Source organism: Salminus brasiliensis, chromosome 13 (assembly GCF_030463535.1).
Source record: "Salminus brasiliensis chromosome 13, fSalBra1.hap2, whole genome shotgun sequence".
Lineage (NCBI taxonomy): Eukaryota > Metazoa > Chordata > Actinopteri > Characiformes > Bryconidae > Salminus > Salminus brasiliensis.
This window is the reverse complement of record NC_132890.1, coordinates 5,642,756-5,666,418: the sequence shown is the minus strand read 5'-3', so window position 1 is coordinate 5,666,418 and position 23,663 is coordinate 5,642,756. Positions and strand designations below refer to the sequence as shown.

Sequence of the window (23,663 nt, the reverse complement as noted above, 5' to 3'; positions counted from 1 at the left end):
ACAGGCTTCCTCTGCCTCTAAAAGTAGCTCATTACTGGACAGAGTGCCTGACATCATCTGCCTTCTGCCCACCGCAGGCTGGCCTGTAAAATCTCTCACCCTCACCTCCATTATCTAAGAACACACACATCAGCAGCGAGCCACAGCATGAATTATTGATGCACACACACAAAAAAATAAAAATGAAGGCATGGCTTTTCTCTGGATCTGGCATCCCTGGGCCCTTTGCCTGGATCCATTAGATTTGCCCTCTCAGCAACAGATCTGATCTGTTGATTATGCGGCAAAGACTGTCTGGGCAGCAGTTGTCATAGCCACGGGATTTGTTTAAGGAAGAGTTCAGAGTGGAGTGAGCTGCAGTAATGTACTGAAATAGCACCCCCACCGCTGCCAAGATGAACAAACGGGAGGCGAAGCTCTGAGAGGGTTTCTGGTGGGATAACCTCATTCTGCCGCTCCTTTAACCCCTTAGACCGGACTTTATCACTCTCTTTACTACATTACTGGAATAATCAACAACAGTTTCACAGGCCCCCTGTGGGACTCCAGGACACCAACAGTAAAACTAAACAGTTACCAAATTATTCACAGTAGTCTCTGCATTAGGATTGCATTAATGGCTGTACAATAAAGCTAGGATGTAAGGGGTTAACCTGAGAAGATGTGAATGTCAGGTAGAGGCGGGAATGACTTGCAAAGGAAAAACAAGGTGAAGAACTTTCAGTTTTGCTTCTGGATGATCGAAGGAAGATCTACCTGATCTACTCTACAATGGCCGTGATATCCAGAGAGACAACAGGGATCTTCACAAGCAGCTTTGATCCAATGTAGCTCCAAGTCTGCAAATGTGGCCGACTCTTGGAGCACAGACGAAAGGAATTTCAGCTGCTGGACGGTTTTAAATATAAAAATTCCAGTGTCTGACTGCATGAGCCAAGTCTGCAACAAGCATGTGTTTGATTAGTGGATCCTGCAAGCTGCAATAATGGCCACACAACATATGTCCATGTTCTGGTGTCCAGTGTCCTGAATTTAGACCAAGGTAAAAGCACTTCATCATTACAGCATCTAGAGCAGTGGGATCTTCTGCAGCTCATACTTACATGTCCTGCACCACAATGTACTGATGAGGCACCAAGCCATCGATGCCGTTGTGCCTGCCCTCCCACCAGTCTTCTGAAGCCCGCTGGTACAGAAGCAGAGACGCCCCCTTCTTGAAGGACAGCTCACGGGCAGAGCGGCCCACATAGTCAAACTTGGCGATGGCTTCGATGGGTTCGCCCTCTGCGACACAAAAACAGGCAAGCCACTGTTATTTGAACAGTCTTCTATAAATGATATACAGATATACAACTGACTCACCACTCACAAGAGTTTATACATGGGCCTCTCATAATCTCATGTTCATAGAAATTAAGTTAATAACTGTATTTTCTTTTTAAAATGTCTGCATTTGCTTTGTAATTATTGCCCCTGGTTCTCATGACCACCACTGTCAAAGACATCTACAGGAAATTGGACCACTGGACCTACAGTGGCCTGCCCCAAAAAAGCTTAATTCACTGAAGAAAATGGTAGCATAGGAAGATCTGACACTTAGATTAGCCAATTAGATCCTGAGAAGAATCAATCAGCTTGCTCGCATGATTGCATCCACTGATTTCAGCGGTGGTGACAAACCCCACATGATCTCTGAAGGGACAACAGGGAGAATCATCCAGGCACTGTGGAGGATATTTATAGAAGCCACGTGGAATAAATCCATACAGTTCACGCCACCCCGCACAGCGCCAGTGCCGCCCTGCTGTAGAGTGTGAAATGCATATTATTAGAAATCAGTGTTTAAATAAAGGTGTGTGAATGCAGCGCTGCTACCGAATTCAATAACCGGCCTCGGGTTGTGCCATTGCTGCGCTGACCCTCTTTATGTAAGGACTCATTAGAGCGACAGAGGGCTTCGATGCATGTAAAGTAGCAGCAGTCCTGGCAGCACTGGCTGTTCCCATCCTGAGCTGTCACATTTGCATCGCGTCCTGGCTGCGATCAGGAGCCCTCAGAGACTGCGCTCCAACCCAATACATCACGGTCCGCAGAGGAGCGAGCAGCGAGCAGCACTGTGCTGGAATATCAAAACCATTTGTTGCTCACCGTGCATTTACTGCTACTGTTGTTCTGAGCAGAACAAAAATAGGAACCAAGTTTTAAAAAAAGCAACCATGAAAAAATGGGATTAAAAAAAAAATAAATAAAAAAATAAATGGCAGAGTCTTAGGTGTACAGCAGCGAGGCAGCACAGCCAATGAGGGCTGGGCAAGTGAAAAGCAGGGCTAAAAATAGCTGCTGCTCCTTTATCTCCCAAACCCCATTAAGTCAGACAGGGGGTCCCTTGGCGGTGACTTCACTGCTGCTACCTACACACCACTCACACCCTCACAACCAGATTCACACAATGTGGCAGAAGGAACCATGAAAACTTGAAGCTTCAAACTACTTCCTTGTATAAAGTTCCTATTTCAGAGATATTGAGATACCTGGGGTGGGCAGTTGGGTAAGTAGGTAGGGTGGGCAACATGCAACACGGTCAGAAGGCACTCAGAAGTTTTATTGGGTGGCCAGAACACAACCAGCACTACACACTGAGGTATCCTGGAACCATGGACAACTCCAGCTAGGCTTCTGCATCCTATACTACTAAAAAAACTGGGGTTCTATAAAGGACCATGTTTGTAATACACATGTATGAGTGAAGAACCTTTAGGTTGGTTCTTCAGACCTTTAAAACTACCTCACATTTAAATCTCTATTAAAAAACATGATCTTTTATGGAACCAATAGCTCCAGAGATACCATCTAGAGATACCATCAAGCAGCAGTGTTACCACAATGTCCTCCTGGACTGGGAATGTGGATAAGTAGGGTAGGAAACATGAAGAATTCCAGCTTTTTGTTGGGTGGTCACACAAGCCACAATCCCTGTATCCCAGTAGCTACATCCCTGAAAGCAAGCCCTGGATTAACCCTTTCACCTGAGCGATGCCATGGAAGAATTTTGGTTCCTTACATAAAGTGAAGGTTCTTTGCCTTCATTTAAAGGGTTATTCACAATTTGAGAATTTGTGGAACCAATTTTATATATAGGACCTTTTATGGAACCAATAGCTTCAGGGCTTCTTGGTGGCTAGAGCTTGTAGGTACCATTTCCAGAGATACGATCAAGCAGGACCACAACGTCCTCCTGAGGTGGGCATTTGGATGATTAGGGTAGGAAATATTTAACAAGGTCATCAGGAACCCCATTTTTTTGCTTGGTGGCCTCATAACCTGCACTCTCAAATCCCCAGTAGAGCTCTTTGGTGGCTGGGGTCAGGGCTGCAGCCTACAAAGCCTACTGGACAAACCCGAGTCTACCTTAGAACGAGCAGAAGAGTCTTTTTCTCTTGGTGTGATTTGTCTCTCACTCCTCAGACAGAACCAGTCAGCGGGACGTGACGAGGAAGAATGTGCTCTGTCTCAGTTAATAGGCCCTGTCTGAGGTCAGGCACTCTGTTAATAAATGTGACGGGGGGTGGGGTCGATACACATGTATGTTTCAGTCACGGCCTCTACTCTGTTATCTTGGACGTTAGTGAGTGAGTGTGATGGACATACTTACTCACTGCATGTCCTGAACTGGCCTCTCCACTCAGCACTCAGCAGTGAGCTGGCAGGGCTGAGCAGTATTGAATACACATTGCCAGAGGCAGCCCTGCAGGTGGAGGCCTAACACACCGGTCAGCAGGAGTTTATTCATAGTGAGCAGAAACTTTCCCTGTATTTGTAAAACATCTGGTTGGCAACACATGTCTACAGTTGTGTAATTTGTTTGACCTTGTCTGGGTTTATGTATTAAGGCACAGAAAGAGCGGTATATCATCATATGGAGCTAATCGCTTGGAGAAACGCCACATTGTGAGAAAAAAAAAAAACTCATTACAATTTACAAAAACAAATTACACAGAATGTATTGTGTACTTATTGTGTCCAATTACTTTGTTTATTGAATTTTCCCCTTTTTCACCCAATTTAGTACTGCAAATTAACCCACCCATTTGTAGCGATACATGCAAAGCCAGCTCACCGCCTCCTTTTGAACTGCCACCATTGCAACAGAGCTGGGCAGCCAAAACACTCAGAGGAGCCGGGTCCCCAGCTGCTACGCCACACTTTTGTTCAATGAGGGTAGATAGTGCAATCTACCCAACCAATTGTGCTCTCTCCGACTCAAGCCACGGATGGCAAAGTGGCAACAGACCGATGGGCCACTCGGAGCGCCCAAAAATATCAAAATTAATATAAACTTTAAGGCCCCTTCCTTCTTTTCAAACAGGGTCAAAACCTAACCCCTTTTGGCAAATGACTCTCCTGCTGGTCCACTCATGTGGTCATCATTTTAACACCTGAAAACCAGCAGATTAACAATCTAATTCCCATAGAATAATTCCAAATGAGTGAATTGCATTCATTAATCAGTGCTAAAAAGCCCATGGCATTGACTCTGCCAACCACAGATAGTGTGTAGTCCCTGCTCTACTGCACTCTCCACTGCCTCCAGTCTACCACACATGGCCATATGGGCTTGCTGCTGACCTCGAGGGGACCTAATGACTCGTGCTATGTGGTCCAACTGAAGACAAACGGCTCGAACTGTGATTTTTCCAGCTCACATGCACGCAGAGCTTTAAACAGGCCATGTACTGTAAATCAATGCTGAATTCTATTGAACTCTGACCTAGAGGCATGTTATCAGCAGATACATTGGATGCATTGACTATAATGGGGGAAAAACATATATTGACATCTGCACAAGGTGAAGAATGTACGTTTGTCTTGAATAGATTTTATCAAATTAAATCATATCAAATGGTCTATTTATTATTTATATGCATATATATTTATATATAGCGCAAAGCGTTTGAGGAGCTGTGAGATAAAACAGGAACATTTTGCGCCTACAGATCAGCGGTGTGTCTGGAGGTGGAAGAATGAAGCGTACACTGAAAAGAACACCCTGCCTACAGTGAAACACGATGGTGGCTTGGTGATCCTCTGGGGCTGCTTTGCTTCCTCTGGCATGTGGCAGAGCAGGATGCACTCAATCAAGACCCAGGAAATTCTGTAGGAAGCTAAAGCCTGGGTGTTACTGGACCCTCCAACCCAAGCATACCTCAAAGTCCACCAAGGCTTAGTTTCAGAAGGAGTCTTGGAAGACTGTGGAGTGGTTGTCACAGGCGCCTGACTTTGATGTTTTCCCATAGAAAATCTTTGGTGGGATTTGAGGAAGGTGGTTGCAGCTGCAAACCCAAGACCTTTAGAGAACTGGAGGTCATTCTTCAAGAGGAATAGGCTAAGATACCTTTAGGAAAGCTGCTAGAAGTCGGTGTCTGGCTATGCATTACGTTTGCAGCAGGTCAGAATAGCAAATAGGGGCTGTACTAAGTACTAAGGACGCTGGTCATCTCTCTTCCTCGCCCTTGCCTTTCCACTCAGACGCAGAGAGTCCCCCTCCCCTCAAAGTGTGTTTTGCTCTCTAATAGCCCTCTACGTTCATTCCATTTCACCCATATGAGCAAATGGCTCTGACTGCACTGCAGGGGTCCGCATCGCTTCAAATGGATTTCTGCCCTGTTCTACCACCAAAATACACAGCGAACGAATAGACCTTCCCCAGACACACAGCATGCAGAGACACATACACATACATGCACATACACTCTAACTAGCCCTTTCTGGACCAGTACAGACGTGAGCAGTCTTCATGCTTCATGCAGCCAACCATAACTGGCCAATGGGGAAAGTTACTACACTGATGGCGGTCATGGAGGAGAAAATCAGACATCCTCTTGTGGGAGATGATTAGCGGTCAGTAATACCAGTAATCAGACCCATGCACGTCGATTTTGCACAAAGAGCAGACAAAATACACTGTTAGCAGTTTGTGGATAATTGGGAGAGAGCCTGAGGGAGTTGTTCTGTCAAGGCAAAGCAGTCAGTGGGGTTGAACTAGCTGTCCCACTGAGAGCCTGTGCTGGGAAGATCCCCCTCTCCTTCTCCTCCTCCCAACACCCCACCAGGACTAAAATATTTGGAGCAAAACCATGGCAGCTGAGATTTCAGACATGTGGAGCTTGTAAGCGATAGCCTACATCTGTGCTAGCTGATGGAAAGTCTGACTTGTAAGTGTTTGTGTGGGTTCTGATGGAGAGATGAATAAATATGTAAACATGATTCACTGGGACCGAGCAAATAAACATGAATCATGGGGTCTGAATGGGCAACGAGACGAGAACAGGGCAGGCTAATCTTCTGAGCACAGAAATGCTGCCTGAGGAGCTGATGATGACTGATGGTTGTAAATAAAGGGCTTGTATGATGCCATCAGAAGAAATCATGAGGCAAATAAAGACAAATTCACAAAAACTTTTGAGAAAAATCTTACAAAGAATTAAAAAAAAAACAAATCTTACAAAGAATTTTTAATCCAATTTCCACCCATTTTCATTTTCCCCAATTTGGACTTCCAATTACCCAACCCATGCATAATAACGTACCCCACTAAAATCACAGCGGTAAACCATCAAGTCATTTATTTTATTCTGGATTGCTGAGCAGAACTACAGGACACACCATGCACATTCACTACAGGCACTACATTTCCCATAATGCCCCAGCATCGTTCCAAAAATGTGTAGTTAATTGTTTCAGCTTTCAGAGCCAGTTTTTTTTTTTGAGCAAAGTAACGGACATTTGTAAATATTTAAAAGAAAGTCAGCAGCACAACAGAGAAGGTAATGATCGCTCATAGCTGTATGTTTTACTAATAGCCAGTTATAACCCTATAACCCACCTGCAATACATATTACACCTCTAAAGCAAAGGCACAGAAGACAAGCGTCCAGCCTTTTTTCTGTCCTGCACCAAAGTGGTGGAATGAACTTCCCCTGGGTGTCTGAACAGCAGAGTCGCTCGCTGTCTTCAAACCCAGACTGAAGACCCACCTCTTCAGAGAGTACTTGGGTGAATAGTAGAGTGGACACCCTATTAACTTGTGTTTAGTTGAGTCTTAACTTAGAGGATCTTTGAATTTTAGCCTATTCAAACTAGCTGAGGTTTTTCTTAAGTAGCAAAGCACTTTTGTAAGTCGCTCTGGAGAAGAGCGTCTGCTAAATGCCTTAAATGTAAATGTACGTAAATGCATTCATTCAACTAGCAAAAGCATCAGTTATGTTAGCATAGGCTTTAGTTATGCTAGCTGCAAAATGACACGAGCTGACGATGCAAAGATAATCACAATATTGCACTGGAAATATATCACGCACATGTGTGACAGTACTTTTATCGATATAATAAGAATAAGAATAAGAATAATAACTAGTTATTATTACTAACATTATTATTAACATATTATTAGTAACTACATTAATAATATGAAATAGTAATATTATTAGGCAAGCAGAGGGGTACAGCTTTGCCCCTGTAAATTCAGTGTGCCCCAGTACAAGTACTCTAGAAACGCCTCTGCTTCCTGCACTTTACTCAATTTGCAGAAAGGGTTAACTGTCCATGGTTCTACTTAGAAAACTCAGTCAAGGATTACTGGGGCTAATTTAAGGAAGTTCAGTCATCCTCTTGAACTCATTATAAAATCACGGTTGAAACATCAAGGTTTGAAGAACTGAACAACGATCACACATGATCTGCCTTAACCAGCAAAATGACTTCCTTCTGTTCCCACAAACAAGGAGAGAAGCAGAGATCCCGGACAGACAGGAAACAGGACTGGTTTCAGTAGGATTGTGGGCAGCTTATTGCTCTGACAGCCTTTTCCTGCCAGTTTGTCTGATGAGACACACTGAGGCTACACACAGACGCTAACCTCCGCTGGGACCCTCAGCTTGTTTCCACACTTACTACACCTCTCCAGGAGAAACAGCTGGTGTGCAGGCAGCACGTTGGCTGGCATGCTGGTTTGTTTTTGCACCTGATGAAACTTTTAACACTTTTCTTTAACAGCTTTTTGGAAGTTTCACAGATTTAGAGAACTCACACCCAAGCTGCCAGACCTCTGCAAAGAAAAGCAGTGGGGAGACTTTAAACATTTCTCAACGTTCTGGTGATCCAAGCTCAAAGATCAGGATTCTATATAAATTTTATATATAATGGATCGGCTTTTATCCTATCCTATATATAATTATATTTATTTATATCCATCTATCTATCTATCTATTATATATATATATATATATATATATATATATATATATATATATATATAATAAATAAATGTATCGTTATCAGGGTCAAGTCCATTAATGTTTTAACGGCCTGGATATCAAACATTTTAAGTGTAATTAAGTGACAATAGCAATGGGCCATTATTTTTGCACAAGCCACATTATTATTATTATTCTTGTTATTATTATTATTATTAAGCAAACAAACTAAATATGCATAAGTGTTGACTCAGAAATCACATACACATGCAATTTATTCAGGGGTGCCCAAACTGTTGGCCTAAGACTGGTAACGCTACATTTTCTGAACTGTAGAAATGAAATCTAATTAGAGGGGGAAGCATGAATAACAATAATTTCTGTAGGATTATGAATGCAGTACAGTGAATAAAAATCAATCAATCAATCAACCTACACATTGACACATCAGTGAAATCTAAACCAGTCACTGATGTTATTTTTTAAGCAATGATCTGCCTCTTATATGAAGTCTGTAAGCTCTAGTGTGTTTGATTAGACACTGAAAGCACACTTACCGTCCTCGCTTGTGTGCGTCTCTGCCCCCCCCTCATGGTCCACCTCTTCCAGCACTCCATGCTCACTGTAGGGGCTCTCACTGCAGAGGAGAGGCAGCAGGGGGTCAGAAAGACTCCAGACTCAGGTCAGCAGCTACATTTCAGCACTTTGGGCCTGTTTTCGGTATCTGATTAGGGTCTCCACTGGGTAACCTTACAGTTCTGGGATTGTGTGTGTGCTACTTAAAGGAGGTGGTGATTAGTATTCTGGAGGCTGCTGTCAGGGTGATTGGGATGTTGTCAGAGATGCAGTGTGGGCGCGCACACACACACACACACACACACACACACACACACACACACACACACACACACACACACACACACACACACACACACACACACACACACACACAAGGCACTAATGCCCTTCACATCCAAACAGATTACCACTGACACTCTGCTAAGCCACTTCCACCTCAATACTACCAGCCACACACCCCGGCATCACAGGAAGGATCACAACTCTATTTGTGTGTGTGTGTGTGTGTGTGTGTGTGTGTGTGTGTGTGTGTGTGTGTGTGTGTGCGCTTGTTAACAAAATATTTTGATACCGAGGTTTAAAATTAGGTTTAGCTTTAAGGTTAAAGGTTAGGGTTAAGATTGAGAGGGGTGGGTTTAGGGTTAAGGTTAGGGTTAAGAGTTAGGAGGGTTAAAAAGTATGATTATATTTAGGGCAAAAGGTTAGAATGGTTGAGATTGGGTTTAGGATTAAGGTTAGGCTTAACATTACATTTAGGTTTAAGGTTAAGAGGGTTAAGGTTAGGATGATTTAGATTAGGTTTAGAGGTTAAGGTTAGGTTTAGTTATAAATTTAGAAGACTAAAGAGGTTTAGGATTAGGTTTATAGTTAGGGCTAGGAGGATTATGATTAGGTTTAGGGTGAAGGTAAGAAGGGTTTAAATTAGGGTTATGGTTGGGAGGGTTAAGATTAGGTTCAGGATTAAAGTTACTTAACGTTAGGCAGTATAGTAACGTTAGTATGGTTAGAGTTAGGGACAGGGTCAAAATTAGAAGGATTAATGTTAGGTTTAAGACTAGGTCATTAGGATTAGGGGTCTCTCATTGGACATGGCTAAGGATAAGGTTGGGTTTAGGTGTAGAATTACTATAATATGGGCAGGGGATTTGCTTTAACTGTATGGAGGGTGAGGTGGACTGTTTTCTTTAAGATGACAGAATTATACATTTCCCTAACACACACACATACACACACATACACACACATACACACAGCTGGCACTCTTTATTCTCTTCCTCTGCTCCTCCTTCAGCAGCACACAGATGAATTACCATTCCTTTGTTGGCGAGCTTTCCTCACCTTAATGACTGTAATTTTCCTGATCGGTTCGGTCTGTCTCACCTCGCTCAGGCAGGCGTTTAAACCACTCACAACAAAAGCGTCCTGTCCCATCAAAAACTCTTCCTACAGACACCTCATCATTTCATCTAATTACCCCTATTGACTGCAGAGCCAGCGCAGGCCCTGCTGGGCCTCTATCCCTCTATACGCACACACACCTGGCCTTGAAACCATTGCCCTAAAGAAATCCTCAGTCTCAGAACCTGTCTCAAGCTCGCCCATCGCACACTGAGGAACACACACACACACACACACACTAACATGCGTTGGAAACCTGAAAGCAGGGCTGAGAACCTTTTCAGGTTTCAGCCTTCTCAGTCAGACCTATTAAAGCAATGACCCAAGCTTTGCCTCATGGCAACTCTCCGCTCTAATCTCCTCTCACTTGTCCCGACAGAACTGTGCTAACACATCAGCTATTACTCAACCCAATCCCGTGACCCCTCGCGCCCCTTACCAGTAGTCTCCTCCAGCCATGCATTTCTCATACACGGGGCCGTCCAGCTCCTTAGCATCAGGGAAGATGGTCTCATGGTGGATGATGATGGTCTTGATGACTTCGTTGACGTGAGCCTGGCACGACACCTGGTCCTGAATGTCTGGAGTGGGCATGAGGGTGGGGCCAAAACAGATGGCCAGGTTGTAGGGGTCCATCATGTTCTCGTCACTGTACTGGGACAGGCTGCAAGCACACAGCAAGAGACAGGCACAATGATGCATACACACACACACACACCACGGAGCAAGAGAGTGTTGCATGACTCATCAGATAATATGTTTATTAAATTGTTAAATAATAGCTTAAATAATAATAATGCAATGATTTAGGCAAGATAACTGGATTACATTGCAGATATAGTGGGAAAAGGACCTGAATTTCAGACCTGGATGTGGTCTGATTGTTATCCAAGTAACAATTATAGTCAACAAATAGTCACAATCTAACTAAGCTTATAAAAACTGAGTAACTACACTGAGTAACATTCACAGTGCAGGCTAGAAAAAGTAAGTGAACTCTAGCCCTCCCCCTTTAACAGCAATCACATCCTAATAATCATTTTCTGTAGCAGCAAATTACGGAATGGCCAAGCCAGAGCCCTGACCTTAACCTTACCAAGGCAACTTTACAGGAGAAGGAAAAAAACTTCTTACCATTCAATGGAAGCCAATGTATAAAAACTGTTATTCCTATCCATTTTGGAGCATTTCTATTGGTCCATTCATCTTGCCATTTGACACAATTAGATTAGATTAGATTAGATTAGGTCAAAAAGTGAAAAACAGCGAAAATGGAGATATTCTATGGACCGCATTCATTCCACCACTCATCACTAACGGGAGTGCTACATGGCAACATATCCTGAACCACATAAACAACTCTGGCTCACTTCACGTCACGATTTCTGAGTGAATAACTGAATGAACTGAACTCTGTGGGAACGGGCAGATGCTGCAAGCTCTGTGTATGTTTTTATGACTGCAGAAAGCTGGCAAATTACATCAGCCTTTGACAGCCAGTGCCTTGACTAAGGGTAAACAGAGACGCTGTGTTTGCACAGGACAGTCAGGGAAAGGGCTTGCAGGCCTTGACCTCTCTTCACCGGAGTACACCATTAATCTGAGCAGCAGAGTTAAAGCTGCGGACACTGCTGGTCTGCTGTCACTGTCATTGAGTGTTGGCGCCATGCATAAGGCATATGACCAATGTATCATGTCAAATGACCATCTACAAAGTACACTATATGGACAAAAGTATTGGGACACCTGGTCATTCATTACTCTTCCAGAATCAAGAGTCTTAAAAATGTATTCTGCCTTTGTTGGAGTAACTGTCTCTACTGTCCAGAGAAAAAGGCTTTCTACTACATTTTGGAGGAACATTGCTGTGAGGAGTTGATTGCATTTAGCAACAAGTCTTGGTAAGGTCAGGGGTGTTCGGTGATCACCACGGCACCTCCTTCCCAATTCATCCTAAATGTATTGGATGGAGCACCAACCTCCATTCCAGAGAACACAGCAGTACCACTTCTCCACAGCTCAGTGCTGGGGGGGGGGGGCTTTGTACCCCTCATGGCATGGTGCCAATAGGTTCATGTTTATCTGCTGCAGATAGTCCTATTCCTTTGGCATTGTACTTTCCTACAGGGACTAGACAAGCTGTTTGTGTGTGTATCTGTGTCTGCATTCGGCATTTAAGTTGCACCCATTGCTTTCATTAGAAAGGCTGTCCACAAACATTTGGACACATAGTGTAGGTGTAGATGTGAGTAGGAGAAAAATGTGTGTGTGTTCAAAGTCAGACTTACTGGTTGAGAAATGCAAACAGGTAGCGCATGACGATGAGGACTGATCTGGGAACTGACATGAGGATCTTCCGAATGTACAGGGCTCTCTCGTAGAGGTTATCTATTCCTGAGAGAGAGAGAGAGAGAGAGAGAGAGAGAGAGAGAGAGAGAGAGAGAGAAATACGCAGTCATGCACCACAGTCTTTGAGCTGCAGAGTAAGGGAGGGGGCTTAAAATCCCAGCTGAGAAGCTAAGTTTCAGGCTTTAGAAGAGTTTGAATCTGAGATCAATCCTGACTCATACGAGCGAACTCTGGGTTTAGTATCACACAGCGTGGAGTGACACTTAAAAGCAGAGCCTGTGGCGGCTTTTACATTCCTAATCTGGAGGCCTTGAGTGTGGAGGTGTTACATGAGTCATCCACAATGACATATAAGCACATATCTGCTGTGTATAGCATTAACAATGCTACTAATAACCAAATATTTTACACAGCTATTTGATATATTTCAAACACATCTTAACATGACCAATAAATGACCAAAGGTGCCGGGACATTTTTTACACAGAAGGGCCTAAAGTCTAGAATTCTCTGTCTTAAGTCTTCATGACCGCCCTTCCACTCCTTTAAACAACATCTACTTTTATTTTCCACTAAATTATTCATGTAAAGCAAATATACACTATATTGATATACACACCTTTTAATCATTGAACATAAAATCAAGCAGCTAGCCATAAAGTAGTATGTAAACAGTCTACAGTCTGTTTACATACAGTATACACATACAGTATGTATACAGTCTGTATGTGATAGGAGACACCGATGCACCAACAACAACAAGTCAGCTGGTGAAATTTCCTCCCTCCTAGATCTTCCTCCATCAGCTGTGAGTGGTGTTATTATTGAACAGTGGAAGAGTTTAGGAGGAACAGCTCACAGAGAGCAGCTCAGTGTCCACCGAGTGTCTGTCAGACCACGTAAAGTTACAGAGCAGGGTCAGGGCCGAGTGCTGAGCTCAGAGCAGAGTGCAGAAAAGCCTCCAACTGACTCAATAACTGCTGCAGAGCTCCAGACCTGCTGCTGCTGTTAGAGTTGAGCGCAAAGTGGGGCCGGCTCCATATTAATACAGCCTATGGGTTTAGAACAGGATGCCATAAAAGCTCCTATAAGTCTAGGTGTCTTAATATTTTTGTCCACATAGTGTAGGTGTTCTATAAACATAGCAAAGGCCCAAACATAGGCTTCTTGAATGTCCCTGAAGCATAATTTGTTGTATTTTAACAATATCTGATTTCAATATCAATATTTGAAGCACTTATTTAAACATATCAACAAGGAGAGGAAATACTGATTATATTAATTTCATATTGTTTTATTCTGAATAAAGAACAGTGTCTTTATCTGATCACACTGACAAGCAAAGCAGAAGTTCAGCTAGCTGTTTAAAAACTTCATATTTTGATGCTATGAAATTAAATATCATCCTTTAAATACCATCTCTACCCCGTTTATGTGTCTATGGCTACATATTTGCGACCCTCCAACAGCCAGTCACCTCCCTTTTTAACGCTGTCGTCTCATTCCTTATTACAGAGGGAGGGGGGCTGGCTTCCTACTGGCTTCCCGAGTTCTCTCCCCTCTCTTCAGTCTTCTCCTTAACCACCATGCGCTGAAGGAAGGTCCGAGCTAGCAATAGCTTCTTAACAGAACAGCCAAAACAATAATACTGTCTGAGAAAAGGGGGGGGGGGGGGGGGGGGTGAGGACAGACCCGTGACGGACTCCCGCTCTCAGCCTGTCCTGTTTCAATGACATTCACAGCTGATTATTCAGTCTCGTCCTTGTCCTAAACCGAGTCAGTCACAGCACTTAACCGTCCTGCATATCTAATGCCACTCTTCCATCTGAACGTGCCCACTCGCTGACGGCCACCACACCGGCTATAAATAACAAGCCTGCTTGTAATCAGCCGCAGATAATCAGCCGCAGATTTGCGACCGGGAATTATGCCACTGCCGTTATCAACTGGACACAACACAGCAGGAGACAGCAGTCCTTGCCATGATATTTATACAGTACCAGTCCAAAGTTTGGACACACTCTGTTGAATGTGAGCTAATCATCGTCTTAAAAACATTTGATCCCGATGCTAGGGTGACCTAGTGTGACTGGGGAACACACTGGTATCCACCGTAGTTAGGCTGTCCTGGCTAGGGGAGGTTTCAACTAGGGTATTAGTTGAACTGAGAGGAGATAATTTGGTCATACAGGCTATTAAGGCTATGTATTAGGCTTTTGCTGAATGAGTAAATGTGTGTGTATTAATGTACATAAACATTAACTGTAGCTGCAGGGGTTGAAAGGTATTCCCACACACACACACACACACACACACACACACACACACACACACACACACACACACACACACACACAGCTACAGTCCTAAAACCTAGGGCTAAACAAAACCCCCCCTCAGCCATGACATAAGCTCCTAGCATTTGGATCAGATGTTTTTAGGATGACATCACACATTCAACCGGGTGTGTCCAAACTTTTGACTTGCACTGTACCTCTGAGTGGAGTGACATGTGACTGGTTACCATTGATACACTTGTATACTGATATACAAAGATCAGCCATAACATTAAACCCCCTTGCGTCAGTCCATCAAGGCATGGGTTCCACAAGACCTCTGAAGGGGTCCTGGGGTATCTGGCACCAAGACGTTAGCAGCAAGTCCTCCAAGTTGCGATGCGGCGCATCAACAAGCCTTGGGTGCCAATGACCCGGTCACTGGTTCACTGGCTTAGAGGTCGTCCTTCCTTAAAGCACCTTTGGTAGATACGGACCAATGCTCACCAGGAATACCCCACAAGACCTTCCTGTCTAGCCATCACAATTTGGACCTTGTCCAAGTGGCTCAGATCCATTTTTCAACTTTGAGTCAAAATCAAGAAAATAAGCAAAGCTTTGACAAATTCCATCCAAAAAGTGGGGGTGCACATGCTTCACTTGCTCCACTGCTCATGTGCCTATGGCCCAATCGACGCTACATAAATGCTCTTTAAGAAGGTGGTTATTAAAAAATGAAGTGATTTACTGGTATTAATTTTCATTTTTCGAGCAGCTGTTCCAGCTCCTCCTCCACGGCCTTAATAAAGCTAATTAACAGAGCAGGCAATAACACAAAGCCAGAAGGTTTAATGAACTTCATTTCTTAAAGCAGCTGACTGGCACTCACAATGTCTAGAAACAAATCTATAAAAGTTCTTTAACACATTCTCTCAAAGCTCGTTTCTTCAGGTCTTCTCTGCCCGTACAGCGGCTCTGCTGTGTCAGGCTGACAGATTAAAAGCAAACAGAGGTACAGCTTTCTGATCCTTTTTGAAGGCCCTGAAAAAAAAAACACACTGCAATTATCAAACACAAAACCCAAGTGCTGCAAAACTTCTGTGCCTGTCACACACACCGCCTAATGGGATCTGTGCCCATCCATATCTGCCTTAGCAGATCCTTTCATCCGCTGATAGCAGCTTAAAATAGCCATGTCACCATGACAAAAAGCCGACCGGCGCTTCAGCTTTTGGGAATTTGTCATGCCGTGTTATTTTGTCTTACACGAGTACCTCACTGGGCTTCCAAAGCTGCTACCTGCCCGCCAGGAGAGACTACATACAGTCGCTACCTGCTGGCATTGCTCAGATTTGAGAGGCAGGCAAGCTGGACGTTCTGATCGACACAACCGAGGCTGATCTCTGCCACAGAATCACCTAAACAACTCTGGATAGACCTAAAGTGGAGTAACTTTCTGGTAGATCAGGCCAGATATGCTCATGGACCTGAGGGCCACAGTGTGGTTAAGGGATGGGAATAGGGTAACGTTCTGGTAGACCAGGTCAAATGTCCTCATGGACCTAAAGACCTGAAGGCTGCAGTGTTGTTAAAGGATAGGGATGGGCCAACTTTTTGTGAATCAAGGCCAGATGTCCTCATGGACCTGAGGGCCACAGTGGTGTTAAGGGATGGGGCTGGGGTAACTTTCTGGTAGGCCAGGCCAGATGTCCTCATGGACCTGAAGACCTGAAGGCCACAGTGTTGTTAAAGGATAGGGATGGAGAAACTTTCTGGGAATCAAGGCCAGACGTCCTCATGGACCTGGGGGTCACAATGTGGTTCAGGGATGGGGATGGGGTAACTTTCTGGTAGGCCAGGCCAAACGTCCTCATGGACCTGAGGGCCACAGTGGTGTTAATGGATGGGGTTGGGGTAACTTTCTGGTAGGCCAGGCCAGACGTTCTCATGGACCTAAAGACCTGAAGGCCACAGTGTTGTTAAAGGATAGGGATGGAGAAACTTTCTGGGAATCAAGGCCAGATGTCCTCATGGACCTGGGGGCCACAATGTGGTTCAGGGATAGGGATGGGGTAACTTTCTGTGAATCCAGGCCAGGCGTCCTCATGGACCAGAAGGCCACTATGTTGTAAAGGAATAGGGTTGGGGTAACCTTCTGGTAGGATAGGTCAGATGTCCTTATTGGCCCCCGGAAGCCACAACGTGGTTTAGGGATGGGGATATAGTAACTTTATGGTAGGCCAGGTCAGACGTTTTCATGGACCTGAAGGCCACAGTGTGGTTAAGGAATGGGATTGGGGTAACTTTCTGGGAATTCAGGCCAGACGTCCTCATGGACCTGAGGGCCGCAATGTGGTTCATGGATTGGGATGAGTGTGAGTGAATGTGAGGCAGAAGTGTATGGTATGCAGTTGACTGGGTTCAGGCCGACACTCAGAGCAGTAGGAGGAGGGGGGCTGGCAGGGGGAATGTAAACAGCAGGGAATCCCCATCAGTCACACTAACTGACAGCACACAGGCTGCCTGTTAAATGTACTAAAAGCCACTAAACACATATTTTAAATAATATTTCTAGAAAATCCATCAAACTAATTTTTTACTGACTCGTGAGTATTCTTACTGACTTTTCAAGGCCCCTAAAGTTGGGGTGCAACTACTAATGAACTTGAACTAAGGAACCAAATACGATGGCAAATAATGTAACAATTGTTTAGTTGGTGAGGTCATCACGTATGTTTCTAGAGTTAACTAGGAATGGAGCGCAAAAGAGAGGCAACCACTTCAAGTTACCACTACATCACACACAGAACAGTCACTCGTATCAGAACCACAAAATACTCTCAAACGGAAAGCTAAAATCAGCATCTCACACGTGCTCATATTTATCGCTGATCCGAAAAATAATGGGGGAAATTATTAGGATAACTATTAAGATTTTCTTTAGTCTTTTTAGTTTTTATAATCTTCGTTGTTCGTTAATAAATGCATAAAACAACCCCAAGCCGGTTAGGAAAAGATGATAGCTACATAAGAGTCATTTGTTAATTACGCAGTGCGAATTGGACGAGATTCCTCTGAGAAACTAACTGGGCAGAATGACCATTTTTCACTGAACTGTGTAAAGTGGTGGTCTGATCACTTTAGGCCAGTCCAGACATCTACATGAGTTTTCAGGAAAATCTTGCCTAGTGTTGGAAAAGGAGGCGCCTGACAGCATTTACACTCTCTCTCTCTCAACACATGCATCAGTCAGAAATCGTTTGCTAATTTGCAGAACCTGATGCTTTGGTCAGGTTTGAAGTTACTTGAGCATTTACTTGATCTGGATGGTCAAACTGTAGACTCAATAATACAGACAATGCAAACTTTTCCAATCCGAATAGGGCTCATACCTATACAAGTCAGATATGTGTACTAAATACATAAGTGCTTATGCATAAAGAGAATTTTCCATAGCTAAAAACCTAACCCTATGACAACAAACGCATCCTCACATGTAAACCGAACATTCTCTATCTCTCTCAATCTCACGCTCACACAAACACACAGAACCTAGTCTTTCCGCTTGCCCAATAATGTCCCTTTCCACCACAACCCAGTTTCCATTCCAGTAAGTAATGGCCAAATCAATGAGTACACAGTACAGCCTCTCTGACCGCGCTGATGTATAGCAATCACTATGTCCTTTTAAACCAGCAACCCAACAATGTGCTATTGACTCCAGCACAAAGACTAGCTGATGCTCAGATGTGTCATAGCGTGGTTTGACACACTGCTGTATGGAGCACTGTGTGTGGAGCAGCCAAGCAGCCGAGTTGAAGAAAAGCTTCAGAACGTTCACTGAAGAACTCCAGTGTTCCAGCGGTAGTGAAGAGCTAATAACCGCCTGTCTTTATCTACTGTCGGCCTTCAGTGCGAGAACGCAAGCACAGCACAAAGGCGGATGGCCTCCACTGGCAATGAATGAAACTCTTTTACACTGACTGCATATGCAGTAGTGGATGCACACATACTGTACACATGGAGCAAACCACACACAAGGCAGACTGGAGACACACAGACAGAAAAATATGGCATATGTCTAGCTTTAAGGATGGAGAATTGGTCAAAAAATATCGCAATGCATCAACAAAATGCATCAGCAATGTTAAAATCAAAGAACTGGTAAAATGCTATTGGTCTCAGGCTCGGCCTGAAACAATGCTATAGCTATTAGACAGCATATCTATGTGTTTACATTACAGGAAAACTGCTGTTCAGAGTTCTCAGGTTATTGTGAATTTAGCCCACTGTCCTACAATCGTCCTGCTTCAGGTCCAAATAGAACACAACACAGTCCTGGATGACAGCTGAAGGTCCACTTTGGCTGCCCAGCGAATTCAGAGCTCAATCAATCCAGTTCTCGATTTGAAAATGCTGAAATCGGTGCCCATTAACTGTAGCTGAAATGTCCACCCAGTTTGTAGAGGAGTGGGCTGCCATGGACTGTTTTTTTAACGGCCCAGGATGAGGAACTCCAGTCCAGATTTCTACACCTACATCTGAATTAACTATGTTGTTAATTGTCAGGTTCAGATGCTGTGGTGGCTCAGCAGTTTTTGATGACAGGGTTGTGGGTTCGATACCCAGGCTCGGCCAGCTGCCACTGTTGGGCCCTTGAACAAGGCCCTTTACGCTCTCGGATCCCCAGGCGCTGGAGTTGCCTACCCACCACCTCATCTGAGTTCCAGAGATACCTCTCATATGCACACTCTTGCAGCAGTGTAGTCGTTCCAATAGTGTAAAAGTGAAAAGCGTACACTTACTGACACAGGAGATGAGGTCATTGAATCTCTCCTTCGGAAAGAGGGGATTCTCCAGACCCCGGAAGTACAGTTTGAGGACCCCCGCCACTGAGTTAATGTCATGGTTATTCTCATCATCTGTCAGAGGGTCGTTACCTGGGAGACACAACGTGGTTCAGTAGATTATATTCTGTACATTGGTGATTATATTCATATCTAAACAGAGATGCCACAGTGCTTAACCACATGCTGCTTAACGCATTTTCCTATCCATCACAAGCATGTGCAGTGAACTGCATGTGGAGAAAAGCTGCTTGCTGTACCTTGTGGGAGTATTTTTCTTTTGGTTTAGCTATGATGGTAACAACTGGTAAGCAGTGTCCATACTAGAGCTGGGTGATATGGAAAATTTTATATTACAATATGTAACAATATTTTACGATATATGATTTTTATCACAATATTTGGTCATTGTAGACAAAATGCACCAACTCTTATACGAAGTACTGTGATTTTTACTCCAAATACGCTGCACTCCATTCAATTAAATAAAACTGATTACACTCTTTGTAATGAAACGTACAGAAGATCAGTGCACTTTAAGCACTCATGGTATCCACGATACACTCAGATTGCAGATACAAGCAGATTGTGTACCATGATAATAACATTTATCATGAGACAATAAAAATAGTTTCATTATTGCCCAGCTCTAGTCCATACATACAAACAGTCATGAAAATAATGTGAGCACCCCATGAAAACCTTTTAAAATCTTTTAAGAAATAATTAATAGAAACGTTCATTTCTGTTTTCCCAGTGAGGACAAATTTACAACACCCCCACATTTATTACTAATAATGCCTAAAATTAGACTCCGGATTCATCTGTCCAAAGCACACTGTTCCAGAAGTCCAGGTGTTCGTTTAGGTGTTTATCTAGGTGTTCTCTAGCACTCTTAGTCTAGACCTGGTGTTTTTTTTTTGTTTTGTTTTTTCCCCACAGCAAGGGTTTCCTCCTTGCACACCTCTCATGATAATCAAAGATGTCTGGTCTCATCCTGATGGTAGATGCTGTACCTTAACACCATCTGTGGCGAGAGTAGGGCTGGGCGATATGGTAAAAATACTACATCTTATAAACTACTATTCAGAACCTCTCCCATACTAAATACAGAGATTTCTACTCAACATCTGCTGCTCTACATCTAATTAACCCACTCTAATTACACTGTTAGTAATGAAAACTGCAGCTGATCAGTGTTTATTAAGCACTAACAGTTCCCTCCATATGCTTAGAAAAGCATATTGCCCAGCTCTAGGCGAGAGCTGCCTGTAGGTCCAGTGATGACATTTAAAGACTGTTGGAGACTTCTTTACTCGTCTTGTGGTCTTCTCTTAGGCTAAACTTGGACTAGGACAGCCCGACCTGGCCATGTTGGCAGTCGTTTTAAACGTTCTTCACTCAGAACAGTTAGAAATCAGATGTTCCAATGTCTGAGATCTTTATAAACCCCCTCCCAGACTCATCTGCATCTCCAACCTTCTTTCTGAAGGTTTCAGAGAGCTCTTCGGATCTGGTCGTGATGGTGATCTTCACCACTCACTTCATTCATCAAATTCATACCAGACTTTTAAGTCTGAGGTTTAAATAAGACTCATCCAGAATCCTCTCTAATTATGTTCTGATCATCTGCAGCTGATGTTGCCTGACGATGCAGCTGGTGGTGTTTAGTTATATTACCTCCATCTCTCCTGTACGTTGAAAAATGTTTAAAAAGACCAAAGTTTTCATGGATTGTCTTCATTTTTCATGACTGTAAATCTGTCACAATAAAATCCCGGATAATGTTCGAAAAAGCTGAAGACGCTGTATCCTGTAGATGGAGCGGTAAGAGTAAGCTTCACTCACAGTATGAACTCGCAGTGTGTGAGTCACGGCTGATAAGAGCCTCTACGCTTACATAACAGAGTCATTATAACGTTAGAGATGTTAGCACTCAGAGAGCCGCCAGCTCGACACTGTGACAACACTTTACCACCCACCTCTCTCGAACGAGTTCTTAATATCATTGACTTCAACTTGAGAGCCTGACACGCGGAATATGCCTTGATGCTGAAGGCCTGTAGTGGAGGGAGAGAGAGAGAGAGAGAGAGAGAGAGAGAGAGAAGTGAAAACTCAACGCCACACGCGCTCTCGTCCAGATGTCCATTCACGCCGGCTGAAAAGACGAGCCAGCTCACAGGCAGAAGCGTGAAATGCAAACTGAAAAGGCCAGTCGTCGGCTTTAGAAAAGCTCCCTTTCTCTGTGCTCAGATAATTAATGAGGGAGAGGGAGAGAGAGAGAGGCTGCAATCAGCTTCAACAAAAGTGTCCTAGGGCCTGGATTAGCTTTTAATAAGAAGCATGGTGAAGGGTCGGCACAGATTAATTAGAAACATCGGCTCCTCTGACTCTTCCGTAGGACGGCCACACACACGGAGAAGTGACTTATTACTGCTCAGGACTCAACAGACAGGGCTTACTTACTTCACTCACTAAAGAGTGTGTGAGTGTGTGTTCACTTAAGTTTAACACTAATACTGACTGTAATGTGTGGCTCTGTCTTCCCCTCATGGTACCTGATTTTCATATCAGTTGTATGGTCTTGGTCTCCGCCCCCTCGCCCCGCTCAGTCATTAGTGTTCACACCTGTGTCTATTTTGTAGCCCTGCCCTCTTATTTTCCTCCCCAGGTGTTTTTTTTCGGGGTGTCTCTTAAGAAAGCATATACCCCATATGTCCAAAACTGTGCCTTATCTACTATCCCCCACACTCTTACACTCCTAACACTCCAGACATGTAAATTCCAAGCGCAAAATGCACAGAATTGTAGAGATTTTGTAGAGATTTCGGCTCCCTGAGCTTTAAAATGAGCCATTTTTGCTTTTTACCCTTTCACAGACTCACGGTAAATGCACACACACACTCACACTATCTCCTACAAAGAAGCTATTTTCACTGCCAGAACAAAAACCTGTCCTTTCGTCCTTCTCTTTTTCAGCATCTGAGAATGTCAGCTGCTCCTGGGTTTCAAATCTGTACCACCTCTAATCTCCCTTCTGTGACACACTGGCACTTAAACGTATGTCTCTGGTCTGTCTCTGGACTGCCTGCGGCTTTGATAGAGGACATAACGTCCACCATTACTGGACCGCTTTCGTCTTGGCCTGGGATGCAATAAACTGAACGGCGGTGTGCAAGAAAAGCAGAGACACACCCAAACAGTACGTTCGGACAATGGCTGGCCCTGCGCCTGGAGCCAGGCTGGAGAGAGCGGCCCAGGCCAGCGCAAGGACAGGTGGCAGTTAGCTTAAAGCTTTTTCGAAAAAAGAAAAAAGAGAGACGCCGGAATAGAGGCGCTACAGTAAACTTCCTCTCGGAGCTATTCTCGGGCAGGAATGGCAGCAGCCCACAGTTTGTTCCATGTAATTATGTGCATTGTAAGAACGTGAAAATGACGAAATAAGCAGAGAACCGGAATCCGGCTTACCATAAAGATTGATGAATCGAATGCAGCTCTCCACCACTCGTGGGATCGCTTGTCCAGAGTCCTTTAAAAGAGGAGGAAGTTCATGAAATGTCTGGAATCATGTTTCTTTAAATGTAAACCAATCAAGAGATTGCATTCATTTTAACCCTTAGAATCAGTAGCTATAGATATTAATAACAAAATCATGATGATCTTTGTATTAAATACTGCCATCATGTAGATCAGTGTAAGAAGTGGGGAACTTCATGTCTCTAACTTAAATAGAGGCTATTTTTCTATGTTTACCATGTAGAAATTTCAACAGACCACAATGTTTGGCACGCAGGTCTTCCTGAATGTAACCTCAATAGTAAAGGTATCCAGGCTTTTGGTCACCTTTGGGGTCAGGTTCGTCCTAACAACCTTCCAGCTAATTTTGGTAAACTTCAACTATGACTGGTTTAGTCTTGTTTCACAGACTTAAGCCCTATTTGGACTGATTGGTTTTACACGGGTGA

General features: G+C 43.8%; 1 protein-coding gene across 3 annotated transcripts in view; it reads right to left on the bottom strand.

Annotated features, from left to right (window-relative positions):
* Positions 1-23,663, bottom strand: part of srgap1a (SLIT-ROBO Rho GTPase activating protein 1a) — a 110,449-nt gene that overhangs the window by 11,513 nt on the left and 75,273 nt on the right. For all 3 annotated transcript variants that reach the window (XM_072694558.1, XM_072694559.1, XM_072694560.1), the window contains exons 13-19: positions 23,167-23,227; positions 21,681-21,758; positions 19,657-19,791; positions 12,515-12,620; positions 10,666-10,890; positions 8,807-8,886; positions 1,104-1,284 (exon numbers count right to left, since the gene is read on the bottom strand). In XM_072694558.1, coding sequence (XP_072550659.1) covers positions 1,104-1,284; positions 8,807-8,886; positions 10,666-10,890; positions 12,515-12,620; positions 19,657-19,791; positions 21,681-21,758; positions 23,167-23,227 — 866 coding nt within the window. The remainder of the gene's footprint in view (positions 1-1,103; positions 1,285-8,806; positions 8,887-10,665; positions 10,891-12,514; positions 12,621-19,656; positions 19,792-21,680; positions 21,759-23,166; positions 23,228-23,663) is intronic.